Genomic DNA, 15,252 nt, shown 5'->3' with positions numbered 1-15,252 from the left:
CATTTTTGCGAATAAAGTTTGTGTTACGTTGTCCTTGAAGTTTTACAAGATAAAATAAGGACTAACTTCAGTTTATACTTCTGAACTTATACACTTTCTCACTTTGCACCTTAAAATTCAATTTTAGATACTTTACACTTTAAATTCTTAAATTTGTTCCATCTAAATTCAATTAGTAACAATATTAACAAAAATAGTGAGATAAAGTACGTTGCAAATTAATCAATCTATTGTTTTGCTCTAATTGCTATCTTTGGGCTCCTTTATTATCATTGATATGATCCAAACACTAATATTATTAACAAAATTAATGTTATAAAGGATGGTGCAAATTAATTATATCGTTTTGTTCTAACTACCATCCCTTGACTCCTTTTAACTACTTTTAGTATATTATCATTGATTTTTAGGATCCTCTATTCTGTTAAGTTATCTACTATTGTCATTGATTGAAACTCAATTAGAAAAACTTGAGAGTTTAAGATGCAAAGTAAAATTAAGAGATTGTCAAAGTGTAAAGTATCCAAAATTAAAATTTAGAGTGCAAAGTAGAAAAGTGGCACAAATTTGTTGGTACAAAGTGGAGTTAGTCCATAAAATGAGCATTCGACTATCAATTTCTCATCTACTTAATGCTCGTGATATATCAACATGGGCTTTCAAAGGGTGACATTTACATTGTGATTTTCCCTGTTACTGAAAATATGTAACCGAGACTACAAATCATATTATGAAAGTGAAATTTTTGTATGGTTGGAGTTTGGAGATTCCAGAGCTAATTCCCGCAATTTATCACCATAACAAATTAAAACTGAAAAAAAGTGATTGTGATTAGGATGATAATAAGACAGGTTTGGGGTAGAAGGCGCTCTCGTGTCTAGGCCTGTCAACGAGCCGGGTTCGGGCCAGAATTCATTATTCCGGACCCGAACCCGGCATACCAAATCGAATCCGGATTCGACCCGTTTATCCGACGGGTCTTCTACTCTATGTTTCAGATCCGGATCCGTCGGGTTTACCCGAAAAAAATTATGAAAGTTTACAATTTCTAATAAAAATGAGAAAAAAATATATTTGTACACTAATTTCTAACTAATACAAAAAAAACCAAATAAGAAAATAAATCAAATTGACTTTACTCAAATATATTGCCCTAATCAAATTATATTGATAAATATACATATTTTAAATTATTAATCCATTTATATCCAGATCCGGATCTAATACGGGTCGGAATACTATATTCCGTATCCGACTCATTTTTTTGTTTGACAAAATGGATCCGGATCCGGATAATGGAATTAAATCCCTACCCATACCTGCAATAATTTCATGGATCCGGGACGGGTCCGGGTCTTGACAGGCCTACTCGTGTCCTCCGCCTCTCGTATCCCTTGCCTTGTCTTCCAAAAGCTTTTCAAGTCCCTCAGTCCGCCCGGGGCCTGCTACCCTAACCCTCTTCATTTTTTGCGACCCCTGTGATTGTTACCCATGTACGGTACAAATAATAAATTTAATAAGTATGCTTTTAAAGTTCTAGCTAAATAATTTAATGTAAAATAAAATTTAAAAATTATTTTGGTATTGTGAATTCTTTCTTCATATTTGATTTTATGTAAAATCTAAATTAACTATCTTTTTTCATAATAGATTAACAAAAAAATGTACATTATTTTACCACAAAAAAGTGTGATATTAATCAATAATATTACATATATATATATTTAATACATGGGAAGCGTGGGTCGAGCTATTGTCCTCGTACCAGTGGCGAAGCCACATGTGTGTGTATATATATATATATACTAGGAGGTATAAAACGCGCGATGCGCGTAGGTAACTAAAGACAATATGCCCTATCAAATATGTCAAATATGCATTGGTAATAGTGCTTAGCATATCCAATTGAATGTAAAAAAAAAGTTGAAATTATAAGTTTAATTACACTAATCATTGGAAGATGAAAATGGAGTGTGCAAAGAATACATTATATTAAAGACTGGAATAATTGTAATTATAGAATGGTTGCAAATTTGATGAATATCGTATAAATAAGGTGCATAGGCAGATTAATTCTTCAAAGTAGAAGATGGTGGTAGATATTAAATTGAAATTTAAATGGAAAATGGGAAATGCCATGTATACACAAAGTTGAATATAATGAAGTACAGTGAAGGAAGTCATGGCCTAGTGGATAGAGAGAGTATTTCACCATTGCGAAAATCATGATTTGTAACAAAGTGACATTTGTCACTCACAGAATTCTAGCCACCTTATCAACTATTTTTATCCCCTCACTTCATTAGTAGCGACAATGACACACAAGCATTACGCCCCTTCAATGCCTTTTGCATTACTACAGTTTTTTTTGCCAAGCCCAAGCAATAAAGCTCGAAGCAAATATATTTGAGCCCAAATAACAAAATACCCTGTTGGCCAAAATGATTATACCACAATATGAAAATATAAATTGAATTGACAAAAGAAGAATCCTTCATTCAAAGGTTGGAAATTGGAACAAGCTTCAGTACAGCATACACTGATTATTTATGCAAACATTTGACAGAACAGAGAAAGCAGGGAACAACAAAAGAAGAAAAATTAATAGATGATATCTTTGTCCATTTAATAAATGTATAGATAACAAGATGAGGATCACTAAAAGGCTAAAAAATTTGATCCCTTTTAAGCCTGGCTCTTATAAGGAATGGCCTTGATCACTATCTAATGATACACTGCAGCAAGAGCAGCTCCAATGAAGGGTCTAACCTAGAAGACCCACTGAAAACCAGAGATAAAATAGTTATTTAGCTAAGAATATGAATAGATACTGGGAAAATGAAGACACAATCATTATAGGCTTAGATACATGATCATTCCATCCAAGGTCTCTATTGAAGATAATGGCTACACCAAGACTTCTTGCAGGGTCGATGCCAGTGCCCGTAACAGGGATGCTGGCCAATTGAACTAAGAAAACTGCAAATCCAATTGGAAGAGGAGCCAAAATCTGGAACATAAAAAAGAAAGAGATTTGTAAACAATGTCCAAAATTGTTTGATTTCTATGAACTTAATGATCTTTACCAACGTGTTTGATTGCCAGAATCTAGCAATAGAACAAGACACTAAAATTTAGCAACCAAGTACAAATAGATCATGATTAAAATAGTCCCATCTTTGGGATCAAGTCGCATGTTCCTAAACTCCAAGCTCTAATTTTAGGTTTTTGTACAGAATTTCTTCATCAGTATGAGCCAAATACACTTGGATGCTTTAGACCTTCAGAATCCAAATGACAAAAGGACTATCTTTCCTAGTGGAGGCAAACAAATGAAACAAGTAATACTCTAGCTGCTACTGTAATTTAAAGTGGAGGCAAATAGTTATACCAGTGTGATAGTCATAACAGGCGCTTTCTTTTTATGTAGCTTTGGATCTGCAAATTTTGAAAGGATCTACAAGTGTAGGAACCGAACATCATAGGCATTTGAAAAAAAAAATATTAAGGTAGTGAGTGAAATAAATAAAAAGATTACCAATTTGTATTTGTATTTGGAAAGATAAAAACTGGTAAAAGCAATTACTTCTTTGTAAGTTAAAAGACTAACTTAAATCCCAGGCTAACAAGCACATAGAAGCCCTTTGCACAATTTAAAAGTATTGAAGACATACTTCATGCTTTCTGACATTACTCGCCACTATAAAGTCGAATGCAAGTACAAAGCTATTCAACATCCTCTGTCCCACCATGAAAGTGGCAAAGGACTTTTAAAAACCCAGGGTTCAGAACCATTTAGGTGGCGTTTAGTAATTGCAATCAAACATATCTATGAATATGCGTATCTTTTCCTACATATTATCATAATTTCCATAGTATTATTTGAGCACCATATTCTAATTTTCATCTTCCGATTGGGATATAACCAAAGAATTATAGTGCTTAGGTAAACTCACATATTTTTACTTTGGCTCACATATTTTGAATAAGTCTAGCTACCAGAAGAACACTGTGGAAAGTATAATAAGTCAGTTTTCTAACATGAGAGCACCTACATACAAAAATATTAAACAAGTTCTATGCAGTGTAAATAAAAGTAGTAATAAGAATATAGAGATCTGTAATGTTTGCTGGAATAATAAGTTGAGTGAGTTTAGCTTATTCATGTGTCCAACAGAATCGGGAAATGGGACTCAGGAGATGGGACAATCTTAAACATGAAGTATAGCCAGTCAACAGCCTAATGATAAAATGCTATTGAAACTTACCCCAGACAAAGAAGATAACACTTCATGTGGCCACTTCTTTGGCGCAAGCTTGATAGATATTTTGTCTCTACAAGAAGAAGGGAGCTGCAAGAAAATGAGTTATTAGGTAGATGCTGATGAAAAGGCGAAAAGTAACAAGGACAATTCAATGTTATCCAAGCACCAAAATCCACAGCAATGCAAACAATGAGCTATAATGCACATTTAATTTCACCTTAGACAGATAAGTAAGCCCAACTTCATAAATTCAAGGACGGTTGGTTCAACAAGCAAAATTTTAGTAATATTACCTAGCAGCTGCAAAAGGTTCATCAAAGTTTTTATTCATGATACATCAGCTAAAAAAGAAAAGAACAGACAAACACTCCCTGAAAGTCAAGCTCCTGACATATTACTGATGATCTTTGATGATTTCTACATTAATAGGTTCACCAAACACAAGAACCATGTACATATTTAGACAGCACAAGGTACGAAACTAAGAGAAGCAAATGTGTTTTGCATCTTTTTCTTCTAATCAGTGTTTCCAAAACATTTTATTTAAAAGCTGTTAGTCTTGCTGATTTTGAAACATGTTATTGTCAAGAATTGATATGATAAAAGTTGTTTTCTTAACAACTCAACACTTTGTCCTGACCAATGAGGTTCATACATCACAATGCATTTCACTTCCTGATCAGACTATAAAACTTGAGGCAGTTCTGCAAAGAATATCTAGCTGAGCAAGCAACAGCTCAAGTTCATATCACACTCATCATGATAGTTGCATTTTGATAATTCTTAATGGCAAGGGTTGATACCATACAAGCAAAACTTTCTCTAATGCAAATATTACAAGCATTTATGCAATCTGATAACTCAATGAACTGTTGGTTTACGTATCTTCTTTAGAGCAACAACTTCTCCAGCTTTCCTTTCTTTGGCCATATATGCTTGGCTGGAAATTTGAGAGGAAAAAGAAAAATTATGGACTAAAACGAAAAAATATAAGATAAAAAGAAAAGAAATAGGGAAGCTAAGCATCCCAGAATGATCTGATAACAAAAATATGAACAATAATCAAAATTCATGTAACCATCTAAAAGGCAAAAGAGAAGGAAACCTTTATAACTGTCAAAAGCAAATCTAACAAAACAAAAATCAAATCGAAGAGGGGAAAAAGATGAGACGGATAGAAACATACCAAAATCTTTTGATACAACGAGATGGGGAGGAGCGAAAGCAGAAGCAGGAGAATGAGAGAGGTAGGAATGGGAGAGAAGATAGAGGAAGTTTGAGGAAGAGAAGCACTGAAAGTGGTGAATTAGAGGAACGTTGAACTGGAAATATTATTGGTCACATAATTACAATAAAGATATTGCTGTTTAGGAGACAAAAAAGAAACACACTTGACGTACCAGTATATGGCCATCTGCCACAACATGAAATCAAACGGGCTAGCAAGTCACAAATATAGGACTTCTTGCTAGCAAAGTTTCAAAGGACAGAAGAATTTTTTTTTGTTGCAATAAGTATGCTACTTTGCAGTTATAAATAGATAAATTTTTTTGAATTACGTTTAATAAGGCTAAAAAAACACTACACAAGGGGACAAGCACTACGCATGGCATCAGTTTGAAAAAGCACAAGTCAGGGTTCTTTCTTGATGAATAAAATCTTTAAGTCCGATTACAAATAGAGATAAGTGGATGTATTTTTTCCCATTTCAAGCCAGAGCTTATAGTGAAGCTAGAATTCAAAGATAAGGCAGTATCCCCATTTCAATATCATTTGTGAACATTGTTGTACCTAAAAAGAGCATATACTACCAAAGTTTTAGGACTCACTACAATTTAGTACATAATCCCATATTCATCTCAAGAATCACTTCTCAAACCAGTAAAGAGGAAAGCATTGAAAGAGTAAGAAGATGGTTCACATCATTGACGAACATAAGCTACATAGCAGACTTTTCCAGTTAAAACCAGCTAAACTCACAGCAGATCTAAAACACAAAAAATGGCTTAAAAGAGGAAAGCATGCAGGCTAGCTTCGCAAAACAGAGGACGGATGCGATCGTAAAAAAAGAAAAAGAAAAAGAAAAAGCTTACAAAGAAGGAAAACAGCAACGGCCGGGACAGGATTCGGACCACTCAAACCCAGAGAGCGAGAAAGCAGAGAGGCGATGCTCCTTGCGCTGTAAACAGCATGTACCCAAGACAACCACATATTTTCGATCATCGGGAACCTAAAAAAAAGAAGATTCTACAAAAATAAAAGCTCAATCAAATAAAGAAATGCCAAATATATCATGATAAGCCAATGACCTTCCACGGCCTTCGTAGTCAATCCCATGAACAACAAATTCTGCTTTTGCAAGATGATTCCAGGATCTGTTATAGCCATGAGAAAATCACCACGTTAATGTTTCTGTTCTGCTAAGACCTATATGTTTCACTGAAAGCCTCAATCAAAGCACATTTAAGAGAAAATGAGAAATTTGGTGGCCTTCAGAATCAAGCAAGAAAAGTAAAATCAAATGAAAAAGGGAAAATTACTGCCAAAAAAAGTATACAAAGATACAACATGATTCTGGCCATCAGATATACATAAGTAACAGTCGTAGTTGTTTAGAGTAACAAGCACAACACAACTGTATTTCATTAAGTTATAAGGCATCGGGAACAATCGACCGTCCCATTTCAGGAATAATGATAAAAAAGAGTGTCCAATTAATCCATTTCAGTGCTATCTTAATTTCTCTTTCCAACTACAACCTACTCTGTTGATATCCTCTCAGAGGTGAATCCTGTTCACAATTCTAGCATTACCTAGAAATGAAAATGTTAGTAGCTAAACTGCACATCAGGATGCCAATCACGCTGCAGGTCACTGTTGAAAAATTTATGAGCAAAATCCGTTGTGTTTATGGAAGAATAAAATATCATAGCTATATATATATATATATATATATATATATAGAAAGGCCAAATTCAGTCAGTACAGCACCCGTAGAAGGACCAAATAATCCAGAGAAACCAGTCCTCTATTATTTCGTACACATAATTATTACAATTTGCATAAAAAATTTAACAAAGAATGAAAATAAATCTCAATATACATGGAGGAGCTATGTAAGTTTACAAACGACTATAAACAAGAATACGAGCTAAATCTTCAAAAAAATGACATCAAAATTCACAAATTAGTGTACTCAAATAAATATTACCAAAACAATTCATTCCGAGGAAGAAAGCATATATACCTTGTGGCAAGCTGTTTCCTTGGAGCCTTTCCTCCGGTGGACTTGCCAGCTGTTTGCTTCGTACGAGCCATTTTGATTGAGAAGAAACTGCAAAAAGTCTCAAAAATTAAATAAGAGAAAGCCAAATAAGATGAAATTAAACTGCTACGTTCAAAAAATCAGAAAATAAGGAAGTAACCGGAATGCCCTAGGGTTTCGATGTTTTTCAAACCTGAATGAACTCTGACCGACAATTTGATTTCTTCGGTTTGCTCTTAATCTGGCCGCTAAAGAAGCTCTTACAGACGGTTGAATTAGAATTTGAACGGGTTAATTGGACATAGACCCCTGAGCTTGGCGCATATAGCCAATAAATCCCTATAATTGAAATGGGCGGCATTGAATCAAGTAATGAGATTCCAAATTGAACTACTAATCTACACTTGTGTGGATCTTCAATCGTCTAGAGGTTGTTTAGAAGCTTGAAGAGATTCCGAAGAGAAAAGTTTTAGAGGTTGGGAAATGCAGAATACATACGATTTTAGAGGAAGATAAAGTAAGAGCCGGAGAGAGAAAGAGAGGAAGAGGAAGGGAACGGAGAGAGTCTGAGGAGAAGAGGTGTATCTAACCCTAGAGGAATGGAGACAGAAAATAGAGAAGAAAAGGAAAGGAGGAGATGAGAGACGGCGCATCAAAGGTACAACAAGCATAAAAGGGGAAAAAGGGAACTACGTAGGAGCCAAGAACAAGGTAAAATATACCCAAGCAACACAAAAAAAATCATAGAAAACACAGAGTCAATGAAGAAACGAGCTACGTAAAAAGGAGTATCAGCGAAAAATGTAGAAAAACAGAGCAGCTGGCCGAAAAAGTTTCAGCACCGGGGGACGAATCTCTCAGAAGCAAAATAACAATGTCCTTTACCCTGCAACAGCACTCAAGTAATTAAAAAAAATAAGACTAAACATTAGCTTGGTAAAGGCCGGGGGAATAGGTAAGCAGACCCAACCACCAACAGAGCTAATGCTGAACAGAGGAAAAGGAAAAAAAGGAAGAAAACTTGGAGAGAAAGCAGCAAGGTGAATAATGCTAGGAGAGTAATAAAAGGCCAAAGAGAATAGGCTCGAACCCATTAATGCTCCGGCTGAAAAGCTGAAAAAAAGGCTGAAGAGTAAAAGAAGTAGTACAGTTATTAGATGAGGACGAAAGCTAGCTGGATTAGTGAAATGGGAGCGACCAAGGGCAGACAGGACGAATGCCAGCTGGATTAGTGAAATGAGAGTGACCAAGTGCAGACAGCCTTTCTGATACACAACAGTGGCGAACGTCATGGAAGAAGACAACAAAGCTAAACCACCAGCGAAAGAGGCGAACAACACAAAACGACATCGTCACGAACCACGCACAGCGTACGTGAGAGGACGACGAAAACATCCACGTCAGAAGAGCTCTTCGGCTCTTATTCTACTTATGTTGATACTAGGAGGCATAAAACGCGCGTTGCGCGTTGGGATAAATATAAAATATGCCCCCTTAAGCATGTGGATTCATGGAACAAAAATGTTTGTTGGTTAATAATTTGTGTACACAGCTAAGCATAAATATACATGAATAAGTAGACGGCAAAATCATTTCACAAAAATAGTACGAATATTTATTTACATTTATAGATAGGTACTGCTAGGATTTAAAGCTAATACTTTTTTAATTAATATTTATTACTCGTTTAATATTTATAGAGAGGTACTGCTAGGATTTAAAGCTAATACTTTTTTAATTAATATTTATTAATATTTAAATGGTTCATACACTTCCTGAGAGTCACAACATTACAACATCTTTAAGTTACAATTTTTGGCCTATCTCTTCTACTTGAAGTTGTTGTGAGTTAGCCTGGAACTCTGTCATTTGTACATGATTGTATGGGGACTGTACTTTTTTTTAAAAAAAAGAGTTATAAGAAGGAGGGTCCTATTTTACATCTGACTGCTTCAGAAGTCTAGTCAACATTGACTACTTCTGCAACAACGTGGAGTGTATGGAGGAGCTACACAAGACAAACTTTTTTTTAATGGTTGTATTTCCAAAAAGAAAGCACGTGTGCACCAGAATTTGATTATCATCAATGAATGATATAGGACCTGCTGCCTTTCCTCCAATACTACCAGCATTCAAAATCATTGAAACTCCAAGCTCTACATACGTCTAAAATGATATCCCTGCTAACTTATCAACTCCCGCGTGGAAACGAAGGTCAGAACCAATCTGCTCTGAGGTGGGATATACCCAGCAAAAGATATTTGGTCCTAAAACCTGAAAGTCAAGTAAATCACGTATAAATGCCTAGAAAGCTAAGACCATATCTCGGAGAGCATGTTGTACTATGATATCTACAGTATTAGTTAGTAAACTTCTATGCACAAAAAGCCTAATTTGATCAGCCAAATGAAGTGCCTACTCTAGGCTCTCTGATTTGCTACTAAGAACAAGAGAGGAGAGAAACAACTTACTGATATCATATTCTCATAAGCATCAAGATCATATGGATGTGAATATAGATAACCTCCTTTTTCAGCAAGCCACATAGCTCTCACACCTTCATGGTACTGTACGGTAAAAAAGGTAGGAAGTGGTCATCAGACTTGATCAGATGCCAGATAGATGAAAAAAAATTACTATCACCACCAATGCAAACCTCTATTGTGGTCTTGTTTTGCAGAATAAGATAAACATGCCAAAACACAAAGATGGTCAGCACAAGAGTCAATGGCACCAGCAGGAGCCTGAAATGACCTGAAGGCTAAACTGTTCAAGTTGAATGCAAGGATATGCAAATTATAACTTGTTGAAATATAGATACAGGAAGAAGTTTATACACAAGATGCGCGCCAGCAACTGAACATTACATGCCCAATTAAACATAAATTATAAAAGCACTCGTCAATGTTTCTATGTCTGTACATCTTTATCTATAGTATATACATATTTGTTCTTCATGCAAGTCACTGTAGCAAAGCATTGTGAATTTGATACAAACATTATAAACCAAAAGTATAATGAAATAGTATGTTTTGAGAATAAAAACCTAATCCCTAAAGCAACTTTTGTCACGAGCATATAGTTTTCTTAAATCAGGATCAAACAAAAGGATTTGCCATTTGAAAATATATTTATCCCGGCCATCATCCAAATATTATACTTGTTTGTGCTATTCTTTTCTAAAACCATCTATATTTTCTTTTCCAATTGAAAAAACCGTGACACTGGCATGTCTGCAAAGCAACCCCAACCAAAGTCTCTAAATTCTCCAAAGCAACCACAACCGGAGACTCCATAGTCTGGATGGCTAGCCATATCAAAAGCTCTCCTATCAGTGAGCAAGCAAGGGACAGAAATCTCTCGTACATGGTCAAAAATTAGCACAAAACTTAGCATAAATTCAATAATAATCAATAAGAAGACAAATATGCAACAATAATGCTGTCTTCCAATCTTTCAATACTATTATCCGGAGCACTATATCACTAATTGCAAGCAAATGCTCAAAGCACTGATAGTGAAGAATGCTACTAACCCATTAGACCTCTTAGATGCAAAATTCATGACCTTAATTTACTGGAATTTAGAGTCAAAAGTGAAACTTAAGCAAAGGCAATAAGTCGTCAACTCTATCAACTTGATCTTGGTGGTGCCATGGTCAATTAAAAGATGTTCTCAATGGTCCTGCATTTCTGACTTGATGCATTTACCAATCTCTATAACCAAACCCCTAAAATGCAGATCCACTGTCCCCAACCTGCCACATAGAATGATGAGACCAGCATCCTAATGCTCAAAAACTAAACAAAAACGATACTAAGGGTGCCTATTTATGCCACATGACTGCAGTATACAGGTTAAATTTTCTTTACTTTCTAGTTAAAAGATATGCAAAAAATTGAACTCGTGCAGAAGTAAAAGTACAATATCTAAATTCACAAAAGTTTTATATCTTTTCAGTAACAAGAAACATCAAGAACAATTGTTCTGAATTAGTACATGAAAAAACTTTTGAAATTAACAATAGATGTTTAATACCTTAGCAAATGGGACATAATTAGCATAGCCACATGCATAAATCAAATCAAATATCAAGCCTCATAATGAATATAGATTCTGCTGTCTAAATTCTGCTGTCTAAAAACCTAATGTAACATTGTTCAACTCTGGATTAAACTCCAAAATGTAAGATAACAGAGCTAATTTGCAAAACTTTCATCCTCTGTAGATTCATCAGTCCCACAAGTTAGAATGCATCATTCAATTCTGATATCAACTGTACCGGTTAAAAAGAGGAAAATGACAAGACCAATATGTTGCAGCCAACAACCTCAAACACTTTTTAAGTTCTTAATTGCGATTTTCATGAAAACATAAGGTAGAGCAAAACTACCACCTAAGTAAAGCGATTAATCTTCTCATGAATGTGAGCAATCTCCATCAGCACTTGTTCAAAGCCAACAATGGTGTTGCCCTCGCCCTTAGGTATGCGCAACTTCCCTTCGACAAACCAACCACAACTTCAAAATATAGAGAAACAAAACCAAAAATATTAAAAATTATGCTTCACAATTTATAAAAAACCATAAGTTCAAACAAACAAAAGGAAAAATATCAGCCAAAGGAGAACAATGCTTAAAACATTTGAATAGTTATTGCAGGAAGAGAAACAAAGAAAGATCTCCCCTATAAGACTTACAGTCACTACATTAATTTCAAATGTATTTTAGAAAAGCCAAGCTACTAAAATCTCAGGAAAAAGAAGTAAGCAAACCACACAGAAGTAAGAGCATCTTTCCCAAATTTTCTCATCTCCAAATTGGTGAAATAAAGAAAACAAGCATGCTAGCAGAGGAAGATCTATAACAAAAATAAACAGAAGGAAGGTTAAATAATGTTCAAGGTATTCTAGATAAAGTAGAAGCATGGAATAGAAGACTACATGCATGCATAACCATATTCATTTTAAAGTTTAGGATTTTTTATGCTGTAAAAAAGAATATAAAGGTACATGATGGCAAAGCCATTCGTGGAGAAACTAATATTGCCTCTAGGCTGTCTGAACTTAAGTGTGGTGCTTGAATCTGTTTGGAGCCATCAAATAAGTGTTTGTAGGGCAAAAGGGTGATTTACAACTCTACAATCGCTTCATATCTACAACAGAAAGAAAGGCAACACAAGTATTAAAAATAAAACAAGAAGCTAACTGGATAAGGAAGAACTGGAATAGATTGTTCAAACAGAGAAGAAATACATAAAGAGACAAACCTAAATCTAGGTGATTCTTTCTCATGAAATGCATTCCCAAGTATCACTACCACCAACCAAAAATCCAAACATTAGAACTCAGAAAATCAACCCAAATAGTTACAACAAAGACTCTTAGAAAAACCTTCAAACCCAGTTAAGCATTCAACCTGCAAAAACATTAGTTTCTTAATTAAAAAATTACACAAGATTACAGGAAGACAGAAAAGTATTTCACAGGATTCAGGATTATCCCTTAAACTTGCTTCAAAAGTTTCATCTTATCAATATTCATTAACAAATATATAGCTTTCAAATCATATCTTTTATACCAATTACCCTAACACTTACCGTAAGCGTTAAGAATTTACAAAAAAGGAAATAGGTTCCACTATAGTTTCACAAAGGCCTCATTAGAATCTATACCGACTTTTCCAAATAGATCACTTTCATATTTTTCTAACAAAAAAAAAAAAAGTGAAATAACATATTACCAGCTTCCAGTATTATAGACAAATTCATAATTACAAAAAACATCCTCAAGATAATTTGGCAATTTAAACTTTATAAATAAAAAATAAATTTAACACATAAAACCAATGATTTGGGAAAAAAGGGGAAAAAAGTAACTGTTGCTCGATGGTGGCATTACTTGAAATAATCTATCTTTCTTTCTGGGATTACTGTTGCTGCTAATATAGCTATTAGGATTGTTACAGTCAAACTTGCAATAGTAAAGTTTAAGCACTCAATTTATAACAATACCAATAGTAAATAAAGGGAAATAAATGAAAATGATCAGATGGTCCATACAAATTTATAAAAATAAGTAGGTCCTAGTTCAAATTAAGGAAAAAAACCTTAGGAAATAAAAGGGAAAAAAGAATGGCTTTTTATTTTCTTTCCTTTTCAAGAAAATTCAGGGGAAGGCTCACATTCTCGAGGTAGTGGTATCAATTAACATATTGAAACCCCAGAATTGTATTCTAGACAATTCCTTTTTATCCCCTAAATGGCCAAATGAGAGGAGGTGGGCAGTTTTTAACCAAAATAAGAAAATATAAAGGCATACCAAGGATGGAATGTCAATGATATATCTAAGGGATTCCCTGCCGAACTTACCAAAACCTCTTCCAGATTTTGAACCACAAATATCACATTGCCATGCATCCTGACAAATAGAAAGAAATGGAAACAATTAGCATAATAATCAGGGATGCCACAGGTAGCTTTTTGACTATTCCATTTTGGTTTTAACTTTTTCCTCAAAGAGGAGAGCAATCGGCAGGATCTTAATAACAAATACCAATTATGAGGAACAAAATTCACATCCCCAAATAATCATGATTTACATACTCCAATTGGGAAAGGGTGCTTTCCACTTAAACTTTACAAAATTATATGTTCCAAGAGATCCACAAGGATACCGCAATCTAGATATAAAAGCACACCATAACATTACTAATCAACCTGCATATTTTGACAAGGAATTTGAACAAACGAATTTGCAATAATCTTTTTCACACACAACTCAAGTCACAGAATAGTTTTGAAAAAAGCAAGTTACACAGATAAACTAAGTACCATGGCTACCTGGGGAAATACCCATAACGTATGGTGCCCAACATTGTCATATAGAGACAAACACCACCTCTTTTTAGCACGGGGAGAGTAATATTCTGAAACGAACTTCCTCCAATAAGCAATGCTATTATCCTGCAAAATAAAGCTCTTATAGAATACCAATCCAAGCCAAAAAACTAATTAGACCAGACTCTCATAAAACTCGTACATTCTTTATTCCTCAAAACATACATTCTAGTTACATTATCCATGAATCTTGAAGGATAGGGAAGCCAGGTAGTACAGAGGATCACGAAGTATTTTTGCAAGAAAACCACATTTATACTCACTGCAGGTCTTTGACGCTGATGGTATAGATATTGCATCAGCCCGCGAGAGCAGACACCACCATCATAGGGTCGTTCGTCCCAGATGGTGTTGCACCCTGTTGTTGAAGCTGTTGAAGAAAAATCCCCTGAAAAATAAAAAGAATACAACCAGTCAAGATACAAAAAAAACCACTAAATGACCATCTCTTAAGCCCTAGAATTTCAAGATATTTTGGAAAACCAAAGCAAAACATCACAAAAAAGCAAAGGCATCTTCGCATGTAGACTGGGAAACAGGAAAATAATCGAAAAGTCAAAAACACCGAAATACTGCCTAATATTGATATTCACGCTGAAAAAAAATGAGGAGCAAAAAATTTAAAGATAAAATTGAAGGGCGAGAGAGTGGAGATCGAGGGAGGAAGAGCAGTAAAAAATGCTGATGACTGCGAGTATCTTGTGATGGGATCGAAAGTCCTCCCAAAGGCTGGGAGGGGATCCGACGACGATGAACTTGAAGCGCGGGGAGGTTGAAGGAAATCCCAGGGAGGTGGGAGAAGGGGGACTTGTGATGTTGGGGGTA

General features: G+C 35.0%; 1 protein-coding gene across 4 annotated transcripts; it reads right to left on the bottom strand.

The window, feature by feature from the left end:
* Window positions 1–2,593: 2,593 nt before the first annotated feature.
* On the bottom strand, window positions 2,594–7,596 carry LOC113783726 (aquaporin PIP2-1-like). 4 transcript variants are annotated; one of them, XM_027329943.1, is made up of 8 exons: window positions 7,513–7,596; window positions 6,575–6,640; window positions 6,359–6,495; window positions 5,074–5,205; window positions 4,269–4,352; window positions 3,392–3,457; window positions 2,870–3,010; window positions 2,594–2,781 (listed from the first exon to the last, which is right to left on the bottom strand). In XM_027329943.1, exons 4-8 carry the CDS (start codon window positions 5,107–5,109, stop codon window positions 2,770–2,772), a joined length of 339 nt encoding a protein of 112 aa, XP_027185744.1. In that variant the 5' UTR covers window positions 5,110–5,205; window positions 6,359–6,495; window positions 6,575–6,640; window positions 7,513–7,596; the 3' UTR covers window positions 2,594–2,769. The 4 variants fall into 4 exon arrangements, 2 of the variants coding, with proteins under 2 accessions (XP_027185744.1, XP_027185743.1); XM_027329942.1 differs by having other exon boundaries at window positions 2,594–3,010; XR_003469957.1 differs by lacking the exon at window positions 3,392–3,457 and having other exon boundaries at window positions 2,594–3,010; window positions 4,269–5,205.
* Between the last annotated feature and the right edge of the window lie 7,656 nt (window positions 7,597–15,252).

The sequence above is a fragment of the Coffea eugenioides genome, chromosome 9, assembly GCF_003713205.1.
Source record: "Coffea eugenioides isolate CCC68of chromosome 9, Ceug_1.0, whole genome shotgun sequence".
Classification (NCBI taxonomy): Eukaryota; Viridiplantae; Streptophyta; class Magnoliopsida; order Gentianales; family Rubiaceae; genus Coffea; species Coffea eugenioides.
The sequence above is the reverse complement of the archived record's forward strand: the minus strand, read 5'-3'. Positions and strand labels throughout refer to the sequence as shown.

What these genes read in the sequence shown, in the direction of transcription:
- LOC113783726 (XM_027329942.1), bottom strand. Translation starts at nt 5,109, where the DNA reads ATGCTTGTAATATTTGCATTAGAGAAAGTTTTGCTT. An exon ending in CATTAGAGAAAGTTTTGCTT is followed by an intron (nt 4,353 to 5,073) that starts GTATGGTATCAA and finishes ATTTTCTTGCAG; the next exon opens with CTCCCTTCTTCTTGTAGAGA. An exon ending in TGTTATCTTCTTTGTCTGGG is followed by an intron (nt 3,458 to 4,268) that starts GTAAGTTTCAAT and finishes CTACACTTGTAG; the next exon opens with ATCCTTTCAAAATTTGCAGA.